The 23,730-nt window shown below is 39.7% G+C and overlaps 2 protein-coding genes and 1 pseudogene across 4 annotated transcripts; 2 read left to right on the forward strand and 1 right to left on the reverse strand.

The window, feature by feature from the left end:
• The first annotated feature begins 597 nt into the window (after positions 1–597).
• LOC103716973 (ATP synthase small subunit 6-A, mitochondrial-like) lies at positions 598–4,537 on the forward strand. 2 transcript variants are annotated; one of them, XM_088703641.2, is made up of 3 exons: positions 598–843; positions 956–998; positions 1,228–1,410. In XM_088703641.2, the coding sequence occupies exons 1-3, from the start codon at positions 723–725 to the stop codon at positions 1,280–1,282; spliced, it is 219 nt and encodes a 72-aa protein (XP_088559767.1). In that variant the 5' UTR covers positions 598–722; the 3' UTR covers positions 1,283–1,410. The 2 variants fall into 2 exon arrangements, with proteins under 2 accessions (XP_088559767.1, XP_008803418.1); XM_008805196.6 differs by lacking the exon at positions 1,228–1,410 and adding an exon at positions 4,233–4,537 and having other exon boundaries at positions 603–843.
• Positions 4,538–7,201: 2,664 nt separating this feature from the next.
• LOC103716974 (UDP-glucuronic acid decarboxylase 6-like) lies at positions 7,202–12,316 on the reverse strand. Its single transcript, XM_008805197.6, has 13 exons — positions 12,052–12,316; positions 11,821–11,930; positions 11,348–11,434; positions 10,088–10,175; positions 9,715–9,806; positions 8,984–9,048; positions 8,803–8,891; positions 8,600–8,677; positions 8,372–8,465; positions 8,216–8,282; positions 8,061–8,124; positions 7,763–7,803; positions 7,202–7,669 (listed from the first exon to the last, which is right to left on the reverse strand). Exons 2-13 carry the CDS (start codon positions 11,896–11,898, stop codon positions 7,484–7,486), a joined length of 1,029 nt encoding a protein of 342 aa, XP_008803419.1. The 5' UTR covers positions 11,899–11,930; positions 12,052–12,316; the 3' UTR covers positions 7,202–7,483.
• A 2,728-nt stretch (positions 12,317–15,044) lies between these two features.
• On the forward strand, positions 15,045–23,678 carry LOC103716988 (purple acid phosphatase 2-like; annotated as a pseudogene). Its single transcript, XR_016396235.1, has 9 exons — positions 15,045–15,134; positions 15,853–15,972; positions 18,799–18,999; positions 21,300–21,411; positions 21,504–21,730; positions 21,975–22,113; positions 22,224–22,444; positions 22,860–22,981; positions 23,087–23,678. The product of XR_016396235.1 is annotated as a purple acid phosphatase 2-like (transcript).
• Positions 23,679–23,730: the final 52 nt, after the last annotated feature.

Consider the following 23,730-nt stretch of genomic DNA (forward strand, 5'->3'; position numbering starts at 1 on the left):
CCTCCTTTTCTCTCTCTACCACCCAAGAGGGGAGAAGAAACCGAGAGGAGAAAACTAAAAGAATCTCCTCTCTCTCTCTCTCCCTCTCCCTCCCTCCCTCCCCCCCCCCCCCCCCCCCCCCCAAAAAAAAAAAAAAAAAAACAAAACTACTGTCCCCAACTTCCAAATTTCGTAGCCAGCTCCTGATCCCGTTTATATGGGCCTTTGCTTCCTTTTGGTCAGCCTCCAGGGGCCTTAGGCGACCGCCTCAGTCGCCTAAGGCTCGGGCCGGCTTTATCAATATATTGTGTGATAGTGAGGTGACCAAGGTTACTTGTGTGTGTCATAGGTTAATAGTTGGAGTTTATGCCGTAGCCCAGCCAGTGGCTGGAATTTCGAGGCCTACGCCGAAGCCCATCTAATATGCTCCCAGCCCAAATAGACGAGCCAGTAGATTTAAGTTTTTAAGGCCCATGTCCAATTTAAGGCTTCGAAGCTCATATTCCTCCGTCAACTGCACCTAATGAGGCAAACGAGAGAGAAACCCATTTGATGGTGACCGTACGCCCATCATCACATCAGGGCCGTCCATATCACTCCTGAAAGCCGAGAGATACCCTACTTTAGGCGGCTCTGGGCACAGGACAAACGGTTCACCGCAACAAGAGCGTTGTCTCCGAAGGCTTGGAGCCGTCGTTCATTTCCTCACAAAGGGGCAGGGAAAGAGAGAGAAAGAGGGAGAGATGAGGAAGTTCGATCCGTGGCCGGTGTTCTTCAGGAGGGAGTTTAACCGGAACTGGCCCTTCCTCGTCGGCTTCGCCATCACCGGCGCCGTCATCGTCAAGTTGACTGCCGGCCTCACCGGTGATTAAATTTCTCCCCCTCTTGAACCCCCGATCTCCTCCTCTCTTTTATCTTCTTCATTTTTATCTCATTTACTATTTTTTCTTTTCGATTTTTATTTTTCGTACGCCAGAGGAGGACGCCAAGAACTCTCGCTTCGTTCAGGAGCACAACAGGTTCGATATTATCTCAAACCCTAGTTTTTATTTTCTTTCCCCTCTTTTTTTTTTAACATCATTTGTTAGATGCCATTGATCGCTTTATATCTACATATGATATTTTGGTTCTTGATGTTTGGCTGCTAGGATAAGTTATATTACCTAAGATTTGGTGCTAGATCTGGTACAAATGTTTTATTTTGTTTTATTGTTTTTTTAAACAAGGGGTTGCTCTTCATTGTTCCAGATATGTGGTACAGAATGTCCAACTTAAAAACTTCTCTGGTTTCGCCTCCCCATAATGATTGAGATGTTGGGGTCTCTCTTACCTGGAGTTTAGCTTGGAGTTTTTACTTTATTGTTAATGTTGTTCTCCTTTTTAATTGTAAGAAAAGTTTCACAAAGGTGGGTTGTGTTATAGTTGATTTATGCCAAATGAATTATTTGAGACTTCTAAATGTTTTGGCAAAGAGTCAAAGGAGATCTGAGATGTCTTATTTCAAGGCTGTTCAATTGCCAATATACAGTTTATTTTTAGTGTAAATTAACCTTACCGGATGCAATCTAGCATTTATGAGGATGATTACAATAATGCGAATCTAGAAATAGAAAGAAGGGCGCTTCGTGCACGTGGATTAGAAGGTTTTAGAACTAGCAAACCACAAAATGATTGCTGGGATTTTATTTTTTTGAGGGAGTAAAGGTGTAATGCAGAGAGCCGTAAAACGTTCCATCTGTTCCTGTTTATTTGTTGACAGTTGATACCTGAGAGCCTAGTTTAGTATGCCAATGAAAAAACTCCATTGTTTACTGGAATACATCCAAGAGAACGCAAAGGCAAGTCTCATTTGATTTTTTTTAATATAATTTCATTTGGCAAATGCCTCAGTGGCTGACAAATCATATGAATTTGTTGATTGAAACATATGGAGCATCAGTTGTTCATAGCAGTAGATGTAATGGAGTTGCAAAATTGATTTGCCTGTAAGTATCTGGGTCTTCCGTCAACACTGGGCTGGCGAAGGAGACATGATTGGGACCTCTTAAGTTCTAACCATTGGGTGGAGAGTCATGTAATTCTGTTTGGGATAATATTTATTCTTGTCAGATCCATCTTATGCAATCCCTGTGTATTCTAGACAGGTTTACAAGATCTAAGGTTTTTTTAGGTGTCTGGCATCTCTAAATTGTGGGCAAGACTTTAAGATAATTTGGAAAAATGAATTTAGAAAATGACTGGTAGAGACTAGCAACTGAGATTGGATGAAGTAAGATAGGTATTCGAGTTTTGGATTTCTCTCCATCCTTGGTTTATTTTTTTGGTTTTGGAACACATTTCTACCCGATCATTGGTTACCTTTTTAGCGTTTTAGTACAAACTGTTTCGTTTCAAAACAAGTCAAAAACATAAAAACAACACACCTATAATCAAATTATGAGTAACAATCAAAATGGTTCAATTAAGAGATGCTGAATAAATTTGCAGTTGACACGAATGGAGGGTCATGCTATTAGATGAGTCACCTGAAGATTGCAAGAAATTAACAGCGGTTCTTATGGTGTTGACAGATTATGCAAGAATGGCTCAGTTGAGTGGATATGAATTTTCTCAGTGTGGCTCTACTATCATGGCTTCTAAGATAACTAGATGGCTATGCAATTGTGCCAGAAGCTCTCGAGAGTCGAGAAGCTCACCATAAGGTACCTATTATGAAACCACTATAAGGTTGGAAGTAGATTTGTCAAATGAGGCTGTCACATTGAGTCTATGATAGGTTATTTTATTTACTGAAAACAAAGTAATAAACCCTAATAAAGAAGGAAAGAAATTTTTGTGTTGCAAAGTTGCAGAATTACGAAACCAAATTGGAGGCTGATCAAGATGCACCTATATACTGCAAAAATAGTTGGTGTGATTTGTGAGCGAATATGAGTTCAAATGACCAAACCTTACTTATTTTGCTAAGATCCAAGCATGCATAAATGAGCTATTGAACATCATTCTATCATCTATTAACTTTATTTAACTGATATTTATCAATACTTAATGAAGAAAGATTTAGCAAACTTCCAAAGGAAAGAACGAACGGCACTAAGCCACTAATGGCCCTTTTCCTATACTTAATCAAGGTTGTGTGACTGAGTGGAAAATGGGAGTTTCTAGATAAAATAGATGGCTGCTATACAAGATTCTTAATTGCAGTTTCATTATATTCTTTTGTAATGTCCAATGAAGGCCTATTTAGGTTGCCATTGTTAGTTATAAGATGTTGATGTAATGATAAGCAATTTCAAGATACAGTTTTGGTTCATAAAGATGTCTAAGATGTGCTTTGGTGATTTTGAATGGATTATTGATGTCTATCTTGCTGCTCAACTTTCAAATAAACTTCCATGTGTAATTAGACTTTCTCTGATACCATGCAACTTATGGGAGGGAGATGCAGTACATACTGTTGTTTATCTGTCAAGATGCAGAAGCACTTTTTGTAGACTATACATACATTAGCAGCCTTCTCATTAGGAGATACAAATTATTTTACATTCAAGAATATTTTTGAATTCAAATTTCATGTCTATTAATTTCATATAACAAAATGATCACCACTGCTGTTATTCAAAGTTAAAGGTTTTTGCACCTAGCAAACTTGCCGATCATGTGAGGGTGGTCACTTGTGAGAGTGCCATTTTTATTTATTAGGCTGCGTTTTAGTTGAAGTATTTTTGGGTATGCTGAACTTGCTGATAAGAAAGCCAAGTTGCCACTTTGATGTTGCGGGGTGGATAAATGGTATTTGTTATATTAATTATAAGTTATGGTAACTCAATTGGGATTGAAAACATGAACAAGGGTGGATAATTATTTTTTCACTACCTTTTACCCCTCGATGCATAATTTGTGTGGTTTCTCGTCTTTTGACTTTTTTAATTGCTCGGGTTCCATCCCAACTAGTATAGGATGTTTTATCTAGTTTTCTTGAGTTGTGTATTCGTATGCATGCTGAGGTTCATCATTTTCATGACTGAGAGAAGGCTGTCTTGATGAATGAAGGATGGTGGCATTCTAACAATCATATTAAAATTGGCCTGGTAGTCCTCATACCTGGCCATCGTGCTATTGATTATTCCTGGTTTTTGTCAACTTGAACCAGTGGTTCAAATGTTCGAATGATTTCTTTTGGATACATGTATGTATGATATGTACTCTTGTCCTCTATGAACAAGCAGACTAAGAGCAGTAATCTTTTGTAGGTGAAAAAGGCTGATTTGGTGGCTGATTTGAGCTTCTGTCCATGATGAGGCTGGCCAATTTCCTCAATGTTTTGCATAAAAATTAAACATGATCTCAATGCTTTGTGTCGAAAACTTATTAGTATTATTGAATCGAGAATAAAAGACTGATGGCTGGTATATGGACAGTTCCTTGAAGGCTTTTATTGTAAGTTCAGAGTTTTAGGACTACTATTTACTCGAACAGTCATGCATGTGTTGTCTTGCAATAAAGGGGATTAGGTCTCTCATTTATCAATGGAGATTTACCTATCTTATTATTGGCATGCTAATGCTCTTGCTTATATCTGTTTTGAATCTCTTAGCTCCTTGCATCTCTGTTCAACATCATGAAGTTCCCTTTCTATGCTGGACGATGCAGATGATGATAATTTCTAAACATAGCAATAGAAATGGTCAGATAGTCACCCTGCCAGAACAAGTTATTTTCAGGTCAATATTGCATGTTAATTCCATCCTAGGGGTAATTGTGCCTAGTTTCTTTTGCTTGAGGGTAGCATAAAGCTATCAGCTTTGCCAACTTGGTGCTGCCCCAGGGATGTGGCAAAATCTGTTAAGCTCGCTCCTTTTTTACTGTCATTGTCAAGTTAAGCTCCGGAGTTTTGATAGCCATGGGTAGGGGTGCAAATGGGTCGGGTCTGATCACGAGTGATCCCGATCTAATCTGATTTTTTGTTCGGCTTCTAATTTTGGACCCAGATCCAATCTAATAGAAGATCTGGCCAGGTCGGATCCACGACTATAATTTTTGACCCAACAGGTCATTCGGATCGAGTTCATGTATAATTCGGATCTAATCCAAACAATTCGGATTTGGGTTAGGTCTGGATATTGTTTTTGTCAAACAAGTCGAGTTAGGCTGCATAAGGGAAAGGAGAGAGGGAGTGGGATGGGGAATATGGCCCATGGCTGGGGTCAACCCACCAAGAGAGAGGGATGTTGGGATCAGGACGAGAGAGAGAGAGAGAGAGAGAGAGAGAGAGAGAGAGAGAGAGAGAGAGAGGAGGAGTGGCTACCTAGGGCCGGCACACCAGTTCGGCGTTTGTGGCCCCTAGCGACACGGCGGAGGGCAGAGACTTCGGTCGCAGGGGAGGAGAAACAGAGGAAGGGAGAGGGCGGCGGTCGTCTCTAACTTTGTGCGATCGGCTGTTGATCCGACGCGCTCAGGGCGGCTGACATGCCAATGAGAAGCGAAGGATGGGGGGTGGCCGACGCTGTGGCAATGGACCGGAAGGAAGAAGAGGGAAAACGACGACGGAGCAGGGTTAGGATTTGGGGAGGATTCCTTCTCAATGAAGAGACGATGGAAGGAGAAGGGTGCGGGTGTGCGGCCTTAAAGCGGTGAAGACTAAGGCTCAGTCCTTCTCAATGGGCGATTTTCCTGTGGCTGCGGCCTGTGGGCCCAAATGGATAATTCGGGTTCGGGTTGGATCGGGTCATTGGGTAAATGATCCAAAATTAACCCAAAAAACAATGAGTCAGGTCCAGGTCGGATCGAGATTCAGTAAACCCAGATCCGACCCGACAAATAAAGTGAGTCTAATTTTAGAATCCGATCCGGCCCCACGAGTCCTCTAAAACAGATAGGGTTGGGTCATAGGTTAACTCAATTTATTTGCAGCCCTAGCCTTGGGGATCCAATAAACATAGAATGACTGGTTGGATCTGGTTGGACATATCCCAGATCATGCTGGCCGGTTTGACCTAATTTTGGTAATTTCTTCCCCTCTCTTGGTATTTGTGTCATTATCCAGGTTGTCTTGGCTTATTTACTTCGTGATCGATCTGTTGCGGTGAGCCACAGTAAGCTTAGGGAATCAACTAGCATAGGTATGATTTGCTGGATTTGTCCCCCATTGTGCCCGTCGGATCGAGCCAATGCAGACCACTCTCACTTGCAGGAGGTGACTGACACCTCAGTCATGGATCTTGTGTCCTTATTCCATGTCAAAGGAATCGAGACTCTGCTTGATTTTAACAAGTACGCAATGATACATCACGTGTTCCTTCGAAACATTCGAGGTTGTGATCTTTATTTGTATCTTTATCTGACGTTAAAAAGAATTGTGTCCCAAGTTAAATGTTCTATATTTTATCGTTTATGAACGTCTTCTGAACGCAGCTGGAAGTCACATATGTTGGTACAGTTGATAAGATTTCACAATCAGACAATAGGAGTTTTATACCCTTGAAGAACTCAGGTAGGTTTCACTTCTGCATGCCAGAAACAACTATTTTATCCTGAAATCTAATCTCCTTTTTACTTCGATGGCGGCGGGTTGGTTTGTGGAGTGGGGAGCAGATATCTACTATTGAGTTCTCGAATTTTAAAATTCTGTCTTCTGTCAGACACTTAAATTATAAAGTGGCGGAGAGATGACTAGTCTAACCAGCCCAGTCTCATTGGCCTTGAAACAGGATTTCCAAAAAGTGAGATTCAAACAGGAACAAGAATTCCAAAGGTTAATTTCAAAGAGGAAGAGAGTCATTATCCATCAATCGTCGTGGTTCAATCAGATGAGTTTTAGAAGAGCGTTCGTATCTCTGTCAATAACTTCTTCGCACAAGATTGTATCATTCATAAAAATGCGGTCCAATGTTACTAGGGTTTTCTGATGAGAAACACTATAAAGCTCCTTAAAAAAAAAGTCATCCTTCCTATTTCCAACTGCATAATTGCAAATCATTTATGAATAATGTTGAAAACAACAACAACAAATTGCTGGCTTGCAGCTTCTTACCCGCAACTCTCATATTATTTTGGATACGTGATTTCATAGATGAGAAAAGACTTGCGCGAGGTATACATGAACAGGAGTAACGATTCAATACCACAAACTTGACAAATGAAAGATGGCAGAACAGGCTTGGCATTTTTTCAACAGGCCGAGTTAGACAATTCATGCAGCACACATTCATGGCACGAAAAATAGCTAGAATAACCATTATTTTCTATAGTGGAAAAATAAGTCCGCACATGATCCAATAAGTGAAATAACCCCTTCGAAAAAAGAAAGCAGAAAAGATCCTCCTGGATTCAAATAGCCATTATACAACCACTAGTTTTTTAAATTCTTTTTGACAAACCACAAGTGTAAAATTTAAAGCTGACGAGCAAACATTTACTCTAAGATGAAAAAGGCATATGATTCAGAATGCTTTTATCTCCGAAAACAAAGCTTTAATTCTGAGGGAAGAATTGATGCTAGAGGTTATGCTTTTTTGGGCACGCCAAGACGCTGTCGGAAATCCTCTTCCATGAGAGGAAGGCCCTGGCGTAATGTAATCTTGGGCTCCCATCCTAGTAGCTCCTTTGCTTTTGTGATGTCTGGTTTCCTTTGGCGTGGATCATCAGGTGTATTCTCCACATTTTTCACAGGCACATTGGGATCAATCAACTGCATTTAAGTTGCAGCTAGTCATCACACTAGGGTGAGGGAGTGCAATAAAAACCAAAGCATGAACATTGGACTAAAGAAATAAAAGCTTACCTCTTTCACGGCCTCAGCAAGTTCCATCATTGTAAATTCACCTGCAGCACAAGCAATGCATAGTTACATTAAGATCATCGAGGCTGACCAGGTGAAGTTATAGTCTTAAATTAATAGACTTCCACACGTCAAGCATTTGGCCACAGGTGGAGAACTACCGATCCCAGGTCCAGGAATGGTTCCATTTGGTTGTCAGCTGCATGCTTGAATGCCATGCAGCAATATGTTTCTCAACGAACAAATTACTCACAAAGACCAATAGTCAACAGTACAAGTTCAAGATAATTATGAAAATTACCAGGGTTCCCCAAGTTGATAGGGCCTGTATTATCTCCTTCCATCAGCCGGATAAGTCCATCAACCTTCAGAATTTATAGAAAGTATCAATCCCAGAGCAGAATAACCAGATCATACTTAGGAATGAAGATCAACAAATAAATCACTACTTTTTACCATATCAGAAACATAACAGAAACTTCGAGTTTGCGTTCCAGGTGCTTGAACTGTTAAGGGCTCACCCCTAATATGAAAGCAGAATAAATAAGAGATAAGCAGACAATATTAGATGGAATGCAAAGTGAAATTAACAGATGATAACATAGAGATCACCGAAGCGCTTGAGCTATGAAGTTACTGACAACACGACCATCATCGATGTTCATGCGTGGTCCATAGGTGTTAAAAATTCTAGCAATTCGAATCTCTGTTGCATCAACAAGCCCAAAGTTAAAATGTGGTTTGTGATTATATGCCACCTATTTTCTCCCAATAAAAAAATCTTCCATAGGTGCAAAACAAGCAAGTTGGATTTCCAATTAGCACAGAATGATAGTTCACCGATTCCATGCTGCCTATGATAGTCAAACATTAAAGTCTCTGCCACACGCTTCCCCTCATCATAGCAGCTCCTGACTCCTGTGGAACAAGGAATAGCCAATTATCAAGACGGTGTCAGAGACAGGAAAACACTGCAGAAGATCACTAACAAATTAAATCAAATCACTAAATAGAAATTACATTCAGGGAATAAACAGCCTTACCAATTGGGTTAACATTTCCCCAGTACTCTTCCTTCTGAGGATGCTCAAGAGGATCACCATAAACCTCTGAGGTAGATGTCAGCAAAATCCTGCAATAGAAGGGAAAATAGTACAGTAAAAAATCACTAGTCACTTTAATAAGAAATATCAAATTACCCAGCAAAAGCAGTTTAAACATTACCTTGCTCCAACCCGCTTTGCAAGTCCCAACATGTTCAGTGTGCCAATCACATTTGTCTTTATCGTCTGTTGTAAAACAATCATTTTCAAGTTAGATTTACTTTCTAGTTCAATACATATCATTCATACACACATGTCTACATTTATAGTAGATAAGCCATAACTTAACAACAACAGGATGAACAATAAGTGATAATCAAGTCAAGAAAGTTGAAACAATACAATTCAAGCTACTATGCATCCCACAAAATTTAACACTATGGCAGAAGACTTGCATCTCGAGGGTGGAGTAGAAATATATTATGCTGTGGGTTAAGAGAATACAAAGAGGCAAGTTCAGCACAAGACTTAAGTAGGATCAAGAGACTAGCTAAATCAATGAAGGTGAGGAAGGAAACCTTGCAAATGGTAAAACTTTAACTATGGCACAATTATGATGCAAGAACACACATGGTGTCTCAAAGTTCCAACATTAAAAGTCAGGCAATATTCTGTGACTATCGTCTGGCCAATGAGAATTTCAAAATTCAATCACTTCAAGAGCTGGCAGCTATTTGAACAGCCAATATATATAGAATATTTTATATTTTAAGAAAAAAAAACATGCATGGATTATGACTCTAAGCTTTCTTCCAACGATCAACAAGAAAAACCGTGCTAGAAGCATACTTGTCTTTGAGATAGATGTTCAACATGACATGTTACTGTAAAATTTGGAATAGAAAAACACACCTTCACAGGGTTGTATTTGTAGAAAATTGGAGAGGCAGGACAGGCAAGATGGTAGATTTGATCAACCTCTACCAGCAATGGCTCCGTGACATCTGAAGTCGGGAGGGAAAAAAAATTCAAAGTAAGGCAAAAGCATGTGGCTTTAGTTGGCCACCAAGAAAAATCTTGTAGAAGCACTGAATTCCTAAATCACATTATATCTGAAGAACCATAATCAAAAGAAGATAAAGTAGACATAAGAACTAATTCACATTAGAAAACATGATAGAAGAGTACTTCAAGGGTCCAAACAGAGAATATCACCATCGATTACAAGAAATAAAATTCCAGCTTGTCTCAATTAATTGAATTAGACAAATGGAAGTAAAAGTACCATGTCGAATTAGCTCAAATCTTGGATGACCAATCCATTTTCTGAGATTGTCCTTTGAACCAGTGAAAAAGTTGTCAGCAACAATTACCTGCACAATGGGTAGAAAGAAACACATAAATGTGTCATTAAAGAAATTAATGATGTACAATGATACAACACAAATTAATAGTCACATATAGAATGCTGTAATTAATGATTTACAATGATACAGCAGAAATTAGTAGTCATGTATAGAATGCTGTACTTCTGGTCGACCCTTGACCCCTAGTTACTATATCGGACTGTTTCACCGTTTATGGACGGGAGAAATAACTGTGATGTTATGTCAGAAAGGGCATCATGTTTTTGATATAAATTTGGGCTCTGCAAATTCCATCCATAGACAGGATAAGTCTATGCACTCGACAAGCAAATTTTGGCATCCCAAAATTTTGGGATCGGTGAAAACGATTCAAATTATATCCTATATTTGAAGTTATTTCCTTTTTATATTAGTTGAATGCAATGAAACAATGATTGAAAGAAGAGAAATTAATTAATTGAAAGTCACACCACTTCACCTAACAACAAGACTTTCTGGATTCGAGTCTTAGGTGGTGTGGGTCTCCCTCCCTTTCTCTCAAAAAAAAAATCATTAAAGCCTATTTTGATTCCATGGCCAGAGCTAGATGAGGACATACAAATTGGAGACATCGAATGAAAATTCATTTATTTGCAGCAATGTTTATAGGGGCTCATCCCTAACTATTTTGACATTTCAAATAATGTTTTCCCGCCCATGTACAAGAGATGTCATATGGATCATGGGCCTCGTAGATGGGATCCAAAACACCCCCCTCCATATGAAATAATATAAATCTGAAACACTAAAGCACTAGAGAATGCTGCAAAAAATGCAGCTGAAAGCATCAGAGTAAAGTGAGTTTGAATGTTGCATTGGATATTAATATTGCGGCAGCTACGTGTACATCAAGTATCCTCACCAATCTGCATACAAATAATGCCATTTATGACACATGAAGGAGTAAAGTCTCGAACAACTTTGTGAAGTGTGTGCAAGCAAGAACAGATCTGATCAGTACGTTGGAACTACAAGAGAGAAATCATTAAAAACAGACTATCTAAGAATTCGCTGTCAAGAAAGCTCAAAAATGAGTCACATTTGTCAAGTAATTCATCTAGCAACACCATGGCATCTCATCTAAATACAAAACCAATTATAATGAATAAATAAGACATAAAAGTTACACCAAGAAATACCTCATTCTTTTCATTCTCCATCAACTTGTCCACTAGATGCGACCCAATGAATCCAGCTCCCCCAGTCACCAAGATTCGCATATTGGACTGTCAAACAAGAATATCCTCCAAATATTTAGTCAAGAACAAAACAATCTCCACTCATACCATATAACATGCATTTAGATTTTCATCAACAGATCAAAGAGATCCAAAAGAAAACATTTTATGAATTATAAAAAGATTATTCACGTAGATCACAGATCTGACTGCTCTCTACACCAAACGAGGTGTTTCAATAAATCTTTATCGAAACAATCCTTTACTTCATCCAACATGAGAGAAGAATGAACCCATCGCTAACATAATTCTCGATCTAAAACAGCATCGAGAGATCCAGAAATGTCACTTTGAATACGTGCACGATCCGCCTGGTGAGATCTCGATCATACAAACCGATCGGTAATAAAACAAGAAAGAGAGGAAAGAATTACCTGAAAAAATTTGGAATTCCGCAGAGGGGAAGGCGTCGGCGGCGGCTTTGATACCCCATTGGACAATTCCTTCGCCATTGCTCTGATTCCCCTTTGTCGGAAAAACTAGCCTGCGCCAATGGTTTTAAACCCTAACATGTTCAGATCTCATCGAAAACAACACCAAATAACGAAAGCCATCGAATAATTCAAAAATAACCAAAACAAATGCAGAAAATTAGGCGAGAAAACCTTCTTAAATCTTGGATTCACAATTAAGAAATATGTTTATTTTGGTCTGAGGAAGGCTCGAAGAACCCTCGAGAGCCGAGAAGCTTAAATAGACCGGAACCAGAACCACCGGCACCAACCGATGTAATCAAATCCGTAAATTCCATAAAAAAATATCAAGCAAGCGCAGAGATCATGGAGTGAATGACGCTTAGAATTCACGCAAAGGAGACTCGAGAGCGAAAGCCCTCCCGTCAGACACCAAACGAATCCGGATCCAGGATTCTAAAATCTAATTATTTTATTGATAAAAGAAAAGCGCGCTTAGAGCGAAAACTACCTAGGATTTCCATTTACTATAGGTTTTAAATTGTTTTTATGGAGACTAAACAAAAGTCGTTTGGGAGAGCTCTCGGAAGTAGAATTTTCTGAAGCATAAAAAGCTATTTATTGTTTAGTAACTACATACTGTAGAACATTAATATGTATTAGGCAAAAAAACTGAGAAAGTACTTTTGAGACATTACAATATATTATACAATAGAGCATAATAAAATATAATATATATTAATATATAAATATATCATATAGTATAATATTACTATAATATATTATAATAAAATTATTCTAATATAGTTAATATAATATTGTATACAAAAGCATAATAATATAACATAATTTAATATTATATTTATAGTATATTACAAAATTTTGATATAATATATTATAATGATGATTATTATATTAATATTTTATTAATATAATATTTTTGAGAATTAATTTTTGGAAAAAATTATAAAGGCACACAATAATACTTACAAAAGTGAGATTTTATAATTTTTTCTTTCTAATGTTTTCTTTGTTCAAGACGATGGATAAGTAAATAGAGAAAAGAAATAATATCTTGATCACGTAGCAAGAAAAAAAGCCAAGGTCGATTAGGGTTCCTTATTTGTTAGGGCTATTGTAGATTTATTTTTTCGTACATTATGATATAAAGAGATATTTCCTACAATTATATAATTTTATCATAGGTATTTTGGTCTAAAAAGAAAAATTTTATTGTTGTGGGGGGAGGGGGCCTTGAATTTAGTCCCACATCGGCTAGTAGCGGAAAGGTTCCGTGCCTTAAATGGGGGGTGGAAATCCTTTCCTCTCGAGGGCCCTTTTGTGGGACAAAACCGTGAGGAGGGCTCCGGGTACGCTCGACCCCCAAAGCGGACAATATCTCGGGAGGAACGCGGTCCTCTTTCTCTGCTAGCTTAATGTAGGCTAGGCTGTTGTGTGAGGCTCCGGCAGAATGCCGTCCCTGCAACAGATGGCGTGCCAGGTAGGGGCGCATCCTCTCTCCATTGACTACCCTCCAGGACTGTGGGGGCCCGTTGGGGTAAAACCTGGCCGGAACCTTCCCGCTGGGGGGGCTATGTTGTGGGGGGGAGGGGGCCTTGAATTTAGTCCCACATCGGCTAGTAGCGGAAAGGTTCCGTGCCTTAAATGGGGGGTGGAAATCCTTTCCTCTCGAGGGCCCTTTTGTGGGACAAAACCGTGAGGAGGGCTCCGGGTACGCTCGACCCCCAAAGCGGACAATACCTCGGGAGGAACGCGGTCCTCTTTCTCTGCTAGCTTAATGTGGGCTAGGCTGTTGTGTGAGGCTCCGGCAGAATGCCGTCCCCGCAACATTTATAAATCTAAAAAAGCTTTTCAACGCGTGCTAAAAGTACTTTTCCGAAGAAGCTCTATTTTGGAGCTTCTGCCAAATAGACGTTTTCCACTTTCTAGCAAAACTAAAATAATTTTTCGATTTTTTTACTAAATACCTCTATTCCATTTAAAAGTATTTTTGGAGGGGCACAAAGTATTTTCTGGCCCACCAAAAGCTATGCCAAATAGGGCCTAACAAAGTTATGGATTGGGTTGTATTTTTTGTTATCGATTGTTTTAATGGAATACTATAGATGGATGGTACGGTCTTTCCATCCTTCTTTTCAAATATCTGACTTCTATGGATATACTCATACTATATTTATACGATTCATTCTGCCTATCCTAAGCAGACATCGAGATTATGGTTTCTAGACTTAGAGGGATTCTGCCTAGTCTCATCAACCCTGAGTAGGGAGCCTTCGTGGGTGCTCGCAACATCTCTGACACTATTTTCATCCCTCAAGAGTTCATGCATGATCTTCAGAGAGCCCCTTGTCAGCGGAGTCTTGTGGCTGTTAAGCTGGACATGGAGAAGGCTTATGACTGGATGAGTTGACACTTTCTCTCGTACTCCCTGGAGAGCTTTGGGTTTCATGAAAACTAGATCCGTAGGATTATGGGATGCGTTCAGGCCCCGTCCTTCACCATCTTGGCGAATGGCACGCCCACAACTTTCTTCGACTCCATTGTTGGTATTCAGTAAGATTGCCTCCTCTCCCCCTATCTGTTCATTATTTGCGTTGATGCTCTATCTTGGGCCCTTTGAGCCGCTTCCTTGACACAAGTCATTGAGGCCTACAGGCCTACCCCGACGACCAAACCAATCTCTCATCTCCTCTTTGCAGATGACTGTATGTTTCTTGTTCGGGCTACGAGATAGAGTGCCCTGATGATCAGGGGAATCCTAGAGGACTACTTCGTTGTATCAGGCCAGCGAGTCAACCAAGTAAAGTCAACGTCTACTTTAGCTCGAAGATCAAGCCTCAACTCAGGGTCCATATCAGCGAGATTCTAGGGGTTGGAGAGCAGGCTGGTTGTTGGAGGTATTTGGGGGTACCCATCACGAGGAGGCGACAATGAAGGGTAGAATGTTGTGAGATTGAGCAAAGTATTAGTCAGAGGTTGGACAGGTGGCAGGTGAGAGCTCTTTTCTTGATGGGCAGAGTGACCTTGGTGAGATCTGTCTTTAGTTCGGTCTTGGTCTACCTTTTGTCCAATATCATTTTGCTTAAGGTTCTTTGTCAGCCTCACAGTAGTGCTAGCTTGGGCATTTGCTCTATTGATTAGGAGGGAGACATTCACATATAGACATGGCTCGGTACTTGCTTGAGCTCGAGGGCCTATGGAATGTACTGATAAGAGCCAAGTATGGCAATCAGACCATGCTATCTGATTTCCAGGTTGGTCATCACTACTCCATCTGGTGTGAGATGTGCTCTGTACTTTGAGGGTGCTATCTCGGATTAGATAGGTGATCGGCGACGACCAGTTGATTGATGTGCAGAATGACACCTGGATTTCTAACTACCTTTGTGGCTATGGCCCACCATGTTTGATGTGGATAGCTCAGGTCTCAGGGTGTCCGACTTTCTTAGCTCAGGAGAGAGGAGATGGGATGTAGCGATGGTTCAATGCCTCTTTGGGGAAAAGCTAGCTTAGATGATTCTAGCCGTGCCGGTACCAAGGGGTTTAAGTTGGATAGAAGGACTTGAGGTTCGACCTGTAGATCCAAGGTGAGAGCCTACAACCTCGAGGATCTCTAAAGAGTTGAGGTATCTCGATCGATGGTAGGTCGTTATGTAGGCTTCACATTCACCAATGAGTTACCTTGTTGTTGTGGAAGGTTGCATGGGGTTGTCTTCCAACCGGAGATGTTCTATGCAGAAAAGGAATGAGGCTTTCTCCTACTTGTGATAGAAGGTGGAGGAATCAGTAGAGCATGTTCTATTTGGCTGCTCGAGGGCATCCCTAGTATGGCAATTGACTGGAGTTGATTGGTGTTTCCTGTAGTCTTCGACCCAGTGGCGACATTCCTTAGTTTACTTGAAAAGCTTTGTGGATAGACTCGTCATCACAACTAATAGTGTTAGATGCGCTTATGTTGCTTATTATATTTAGCTGGACATAAATGCCAGGGTCTTTGAGGGCAGAAGGAAGAGTTCAAGGATTGTTGCTGATAGAGCGTTCATCCATGCAGTAGAGTATGCTCAGGCTCAGACAGTTGAAGGAACTAGGACTGTAAGAGACATCTGGCGCTCCCATTCATCTCTAATAGTGCCTTAGACAATACTCATCACCTAGAAGCCCCTTCCTTGAGCTTTCTCAAGGTGAACTTCGACGACAGTGTGTCTGATGATGGGAGAAGAGGTGGTGCTGGGTTTGTTATCAGTTGTTCTGATTTCAGATTGATTGCGCCAGGAGGCCGTCAGCTCTGTGACATCTATTTCTGGAGCTAAGCCGAGGCCAGCTTGGGATGGCATGTCTTATGCTCAACTCGTCCTAGGGGCCGATCCTAAGGGCCGACTGGATTCATCTTGAAGAGGATTCATCGACTGTCATCGGATGGATCCAGGGCCACGCCATGGCGGGTGTTGAGCATCCCCTTCTGCACGATATCTATAGTCTGTTGCGGGACTATGAGGACTCACATGTCACCCATGTATACCGGGAGGCAAATAGGATAGGTGGCTTCGTATGTTGCCCAATACTCCGGTCTCTGCATGTGTAGTCATGAGCTTTTCTTTCCTTTTTCTGCCTCTTTTTTTTTTCTGATTTTGTTAGATATGCTCATGCTAAAACGGTATCTGTGTCACAAAAAAAAATGGTGACGAAGAAAGATGGATACAACCAAATGGGGAAATTTTGATAGGGTAGATTAGATTTTATGCTTTAAAAATCGTGTGAGGAAGATTTTGATCGATCATCTTCACCATCCATATTATAACTGTTGTGAGACGATGCGCTGCAGTCTACATTCTATAATAGCTACTCATTATAATATCATGACCGTTTGTTGACGTCCTATTTAACCATTCGTTAGTTTTGTGTCGGACCGATTGCGGGAGTCCAAACTCGAGCGGAAGGATGACGTGGCGGGTAGAATTAGGGAACCGGGAAGGAATATTCCACCTCCGGCCGTTAGATGGTTATTGGATAAGTACGATATACTGTTCATCTCTCACCTGGTTCCAGGTGCCTCGTTTCATCCTCTCGTATCTCCGGCTTTGTATACAGGAGAGCAAGGGAAGAGAAGGTGATTGTCAAGTTTTATTCCTCCTTTTCTGGTACGGAATGCTAATTTTTGTATCTATATTATATTGATTTCAGATGTTGTTCGTCAATAAAAAAAAAAAGATTTCAAACGTTTATGATTAGATCGATACTTATGTCTTTTTGAAGTAATAGATCGATAGTAATGTCTTTCTATGTAATGAGCATTATTTTACTTTGTGCCGTGTGATTAGTGGTCAAGTTATCTCTATATATATTATCTATACTAGTTTATTAGTTTATTTTTGATTTGCATCTCTTCTTTTGGAGAAAAGCTAAACCCATTGGGAGACATATACTTCATCCGTTTTCCCTCTGAGAAAATTTAATAAGTAATTCTTCTTTTTGGAGATTATGAATGATTAATTTTTGACTATCCATGTACTTAAGATGCATTTCATTGATGATATTTCCCTTGGGTCATTAATCATCTCACTTCATTTGATGGAGATTATTTTAAGCAACAAAAGAAACTTAAATCTGTACTATACATTTAAGGTATTTCCATTTTAGATGTTTGATTTGTTATCTGTATTACTCTTAGGGCTCGTTTGGTTCGTGTGAAGTATTTTCCCTCATAGGAATATGATTCCTGGGAATCAGATTCCTAGGAAGAGGATACCTAGGAAAGTACTTTGACATGTTTGGTTAACCATGGAAAAGTGACTAATTTCCAAAGTGCTTATGTTTGGTTGACCATCCACTTTCTTAGAAAAGTTATGTATAATTCCTATTATGCCCTTAATAAAAATTAGGTCTTTAATGCCTCTTTAATGCTTCTTTAATGCTGAAGGGTCTTTTTGGGAAAAAATAAAAAAGGAGTGATTCCCACCTCATGGGAAAGTAACTTTCCCATGTTTCTCATGGGAAAGACTTTCCCATGAAATGTGGGAATCATATTTCAATGGGAATACAACTTTTCCATCTCTCTCCTTTGAAAACTCCAACCAAACAAGAGGCATTTCATTACTTTCCCGTTGACCACACTTTCCCCCCTCGTTTTCCTGCGAACCAAACGAGCCCTTAGATACCGAGGATTATTGCAAACAGGGCTGGTCTGGACGCACATCTCGTGCGCACGGGTCGCGGGTCTTGCACCACGTAGAAGGTCATCCAGAGCGCCCGAGACCTGCATCCCGGCCCGCATGGGACGCGCCACGCACGCCAACTCTCAAGAACAATAATGGACGCATCTTTATCACGTAAGGATAAGGGAGCCAATGGAAGAATCCAAGTTGGAGACTCAAGCAGAAACTTTGCCATCTAGACCTTAAGCTTTAATAGTAAACCTTTTGATGCAGTAGCGAAGTAGGTTGTATGTATGTCATGCATCTACATCATGCTATAATAGAATCCACTCTCATTGGGTTGCATACTTGCATTACTATTAAATCTCACTAGGCTGCGATTTATATTTCTCTCTCAATCTCTCTGCACCAGGTCAGGGTCAAGCGTTAAAATTAATGGCTTCGGAGGCAACAGCATTGGTGACGGTTCTCCTAATTTTGAACCTAATTCTGGCGTGCCATGGGGGTGTCACCAGCTCGTACCTCCGGAAATCCGAGGCTGCCGTTGACATGCCTTTTGACAGCGATATCTTCAAGCCTCCCCCAGGCTATAACGCTCCCGAACAGGTTCCTTCTTCTCCTCTCCTCCTACCTAATGTTCTTCCATTTTCTTCATTCAAAAGCTATTAAAATTGCTGCTATTATGACAGCTTAACTAAAACATCTGGTGAATTAAAAAAAAAAGAAGTATAAATATTAGAATCATGAGGTTTTGTTTTGGTTTCAGGTTCACATTACGCAAGGTGACTATGTTGGGAAGAGTGTGATTGTGTCATGGGTGACTCCGGTGGAACCGGGTCCCAACCTGGTACGTTACGGCAAGGTAGGAAACAAGCACTTATTCAAGGCCCGTGCGATGGTCACGGCCTACAAGTTCGGCAACTACACTTTCGGCTACATCCACCACTGCACCCTTAACGACTTGGAGGTACGTTCACTTCGCCTTGCCCATTCCCTTACTTCAGCGTTTTAGGTGTTCAGTCCTTTTTCCTTTTTAAACACGCGGTATTCTAACTTCTAAGTTAGCTACTGGAAGCGAAAACGTCCTCTTTTGATATCTCTACGTTTGAAACTCAATAGCCAGGATACAATTAATTTGTTTCCATGCACTTGAAAAAAACAGCTGGTTTCCATATGTTTTACTAAGATGATGGCATGCCAAACTTGCTGTTTGAGAAGTGTTTGCGTACTGCAAGACCTATTTATTTTCCTCTAGGCAAGTTTTAATCAACAGGTGCATGAGTGAACCTAATGTAATCCAGAAACACTAGGACATCTGTCTGATAAAATCGGTGATTTTATTTTCTTTTAGGAATAGGATAAATCTTCTTGGGTAGGCCGAAATATTATGCCACGGCATCCAATTAGGCACTTAAAAAATTTCTGGAACATCATAGGTTAAAAGATATCCCGAAAATGTGGGCTGCTGTGGTGGCAATGCTGTGATCAGAAATTAGAATGTATGCTAAAGTTTTTTGTATTTGAGTTTTAATTAAAAAAGATTTAAATTTTTTTATCCCCTAAACTTTAGTTATTTAAAATACGTTAAAATACCTCTTTTTCAGAAGAGTTGTAGTATCCGGTCTTCCGGATAGATTCCTCAGGATTAATCAAAATAAAACTTCAATCTCTCTGTTGTAGTGGTATTCTATCTTTTGAGAGTTTCTTCCACATATAGAATTTTTTTACTCTTCAACTTTCTATCCGGCTAAGCTGGATTATTGTAGCTTAGGGACGAGATTGCTGAAAATCTGCACGTAGGGGGAGAATCACGTATTTAGTAGATTATTCTAGTATATTATTTCTTGATAATACTTTTATAAAATAAAAATATAGCATTTTCTAGGCAATACTTTTTTAATATTTTTTCTATAAAATAATGCTGAGTCTAATTGTCTGGTCCTATGGAGTTAATCAGCCTACAGTAACTCAAACTTCATGGGTTGATATTGGCCAAGCATTTAAAGCTCTAATTCTGGTCGATCTGTGAGACTGAATGCGCTATCTCGGAATACCGAAATTCAGTTACTTGTTCTAACTCACAGTCACCAAAAAACAATAGTGAACCTGCCAGGATCCTTAGCATTGGGCGTTTTTCATCAGAATACTTCTGTGGATTTTGACAATTAATTTGTATAGGTTATTCAGGTTGTCCTTGTTCATGCCAACCCCACTCCTCTCTCCTCTATGAAGAACTCCTTGTCAACAACTATTGCTTCCACAATATTGCATCACTCGGAGCCCCTAAAAAGTCTTCAGTGCAGTCTCTTTTGACCCCTTTTACCTTACACCTCTGATTTGATATGGAAGTTCCAGCCTTAGAGAGGCATATGTACGAAGGTCTAGCTGTTAAGGTCTCTTGCACTGAAGCGCACCTATATGCAAACTTCATATCAACTTGGGAGGACAGCCATAACTCCAGCTATTGTAAACTTATTTAGTCTGACAAATGGGGAGAATTGTTTGAGATGGTTCTCATCATGTAATTATATATATCACGTAGCAGTTAGCTCTCTTAAACATTCTGTCTTTAACTGAATTAGCAATACCATCTCAAGTCAATGACCTTCCCCCCTTTGAAACAGTCTTCTGAAAAGCTACAATTCAAATTTCAGAATGCCTTCATCCGTTGAGATGCTTTGAATATTGAAAGATATTTGAAAATGATGGTCAGATTAAAAAAATAAATGATATATGACAGAAGAGATAAATGATAAACTAAGATGAAAGTCAACTGGTAAGTAGGAAGTGCTTTGTTTAACAGGAAACAGCGCTAACTAGAATATAACAGTCATCTCAACAGCAAGATATTATGATATATGCTAGGATGCTCTTGTTATAGTAATTGTTCTTTGGTATTAAGGAACAACATGTTCAGGAAAATAGTTTTCATAACCTTTAACATTATTCAATGCAAGAAAATCAGAAGTTTAATGTAAAACAGTGGGATCACATGTTCAGAGTTCTGGAAAGAACTGTCTAATCAGAAAAAGAGAACATCAATTCCAAAAAAATAATAACTATGTACTTGCCGTTGGTAATTCTCATTTTACCACATCTGCAAGCATGTTTCAAATAAGATCTGAGCAACTCGATTTACATATTGACAACAGATCACAACTAAAAGATCGAACTTGGTTCTACTAAAGGCAATCTCATAAGCTCCATAGATTCTTGTCCTTCAACAGAGTTTTGAAGTTAAAGATTTATGTCATAAATTTCATGCAGCACAACACCATTTATTTCTATGAGATTGGGACTGGGAACTCCAGCCGCCAGTTCTTCTTCACAACTCCTCCTGAAGTGGGACCAGATGTTCCCCACACATTTGGCATCATAGGTCAGTGCACTCTACCCTTCTCCACATATTTGGTCAGTGATAACATTTAGATGAACATGCTGACTTCTTTTTTTTTTTTTTTTGTTCTGCAGGGGATCTTGGTCAGACATTCGCTTCGAACCAAACACTCGATCACTACTGCTCGAACCCAAATGCACAAGCACTGCTGTTCGTTGGAGATCTGTCTTATGCCGACCATTACCCTCTTCATGACAACAGGAGGTGGGACACATGGGGTAGATTCATCGAGCGAAGTGCCGCTTCCAAGCCCTGGATATGGGTAGCCGGCAACCATGAAATTGACTACGTTCCAGAGATTGTAAGTCACTTGGTGATTTACTAGTAAAATTAGTTCTCAATGCCATAAATAAGCATATCATCCTAAAAGAAGTTTAATACGTATCTGCTTCTGCAAGTGCATGGTGTTTTATTATTACTGTGGCACTCTGAAAAAATAGCAAACTCATTATACGACACAAAATTATTCAATTTGTTCATTTTACTGTTCTGTGACTCTCACATACATTCAACAAGTTAATTTAAATATGTTTAAATGTTTGTAGGGTGAGACAGAGCCTTTCAAGCCTTACCTGCATCGATATCATGTGCCATATAAAGCATCTGGGAGTTCATCTCCACTTTGGTATTCTATAAAACGTGCATCGGCATACATCATTGTCCTCTCCTCTTATTCAGCATATGGTAAGAACAACTTCGGTTGCCAGTACTAATAATGAATCATACAGTGCTTGTGAATTATGTTTGATTGATCATTTGCACCTCCAAGATGACTGTGCACTCTACACCGACAGGAACATATACCCCGCAATATGAATGGCTTAAGGAAGAGTTTACTAAAGTAAACAGATCTGAAACACCATGGTTGATTGCTCTGGTTCATTCCCCATGGTACAACAGCTATGCTTACCACTACATGGAAGGAGAGAGCATGCGAGTCATGTTCGAGTCGTGGTTCGTTAAAAACAAAGTTGATCTTGTGTTTGCTGGCCATGTCCATGGTTATGAAAGAACAGTATGTTCCCTTCCCAACTTCCCAAACTCAAATTCAGTAAAATCTCAGTATGTTCTCTTTTTGTCAGTACATTTTTTTGCTACCGAATCAAATACTACTAAAGCTCATAACTGTCCAACCTCAAATTTATCAGCTACTTTCTTTCTTTGTTCTTGAAACCTGTCTCTCTTCGCTAAAGATCATCAACAATGGCCATATGCAACATATGGAAGAGGAACAAAAGATGAACTATGGCTACCAGAAAATGAATAAGAAATTGGTTTGCCAAAGAAACAAGATTATAATAACAATTGCTATACAACCCGAAACAACTGAAACAAATGTTTTAGATGGTCAAGTAGGATGGATAGTTCAATTTTATCAATTCAAATTTATCTTCTATTTGTTAACTGATGCTGCCTTGTTCTTGTTGTAGGAGCGCATTTCAAACACAGCATATAACATAACAAACAAGGACTGCACTCCGACCCTAGATTCATCAGCACCTGTCTACATAACTGTTGGTGATGGTGGAAATATTGAAGGACTGGCAAATAAGTAAGAAACATTCTTGAAAGCTGCTTATCCAGATCATGATAATCTGCAATCACTTATTCTTATTAGCTCTAATCCCATTTAACACATATGACCTCCATGTTGCAGCTTTACTCAACCCCAACCCAACTACTCTGCATATCGAGAGGCAAGTTTTGGACATGCAATTCTTGAGGTAAAAAACAGGACACATGCTTATTATACATGGCATCGCAATCACGATGGAGATAAAGCTATCGGCGATTCTGTATGGTTCTACAACAGATACTGGCATCCCTACGAATAGATACTGGCATCCTTAGCTGCTTCTTGGCAGTCGCATAAAGACTGATCCTATTTGATTAGTATTCTGCATCTAGAGATTTAAATTTGGATATGTTTTGGACCACATTAAAATGTCGAACATTGGTTAAATGCGCACGCTACTAAAGTTTGTTCTCATGCTGCTAATGTGACATTTTCTGCACGTAGAAGATATATAGTTGTTCCCAATTGTAATACTGCACCACAATCTGGTCTTCTCCATATGGCAATGGATCATCGTGGCTCAAAAGAACTGGAGATATTTGAGTCAAAACTCGAATAGATGATTATGAAGCCAGAAAATGGCCTGTAACCTCGCAAAGTACAACAAGAAAGCTGCTTCAAAGGGTACTAATGTAGAGGCTATTCTTCTGAAATTTATCAAGATAAGATATGTAAAGCCGGGCGTATGTTTAGTCCCATGTTGATTTTTCGCTGAAGAATTTTGA

Source organism: Phoenix dactylifera, chromosome 8 (genome assembly GCF_051530095.1).
Source record: "Phoenix dactylifera cultivar Ajwa chromosome 8, Ajwa_hap1_PhDact_Kaust_v1.1, whole genome shotgun sequence".
NCBI lineage: Eukaryota > Viridiplantae > Streptophyta > Magnoliopsida > Arecales > Arecaceae > Phoenix > Phoenix dactylifera.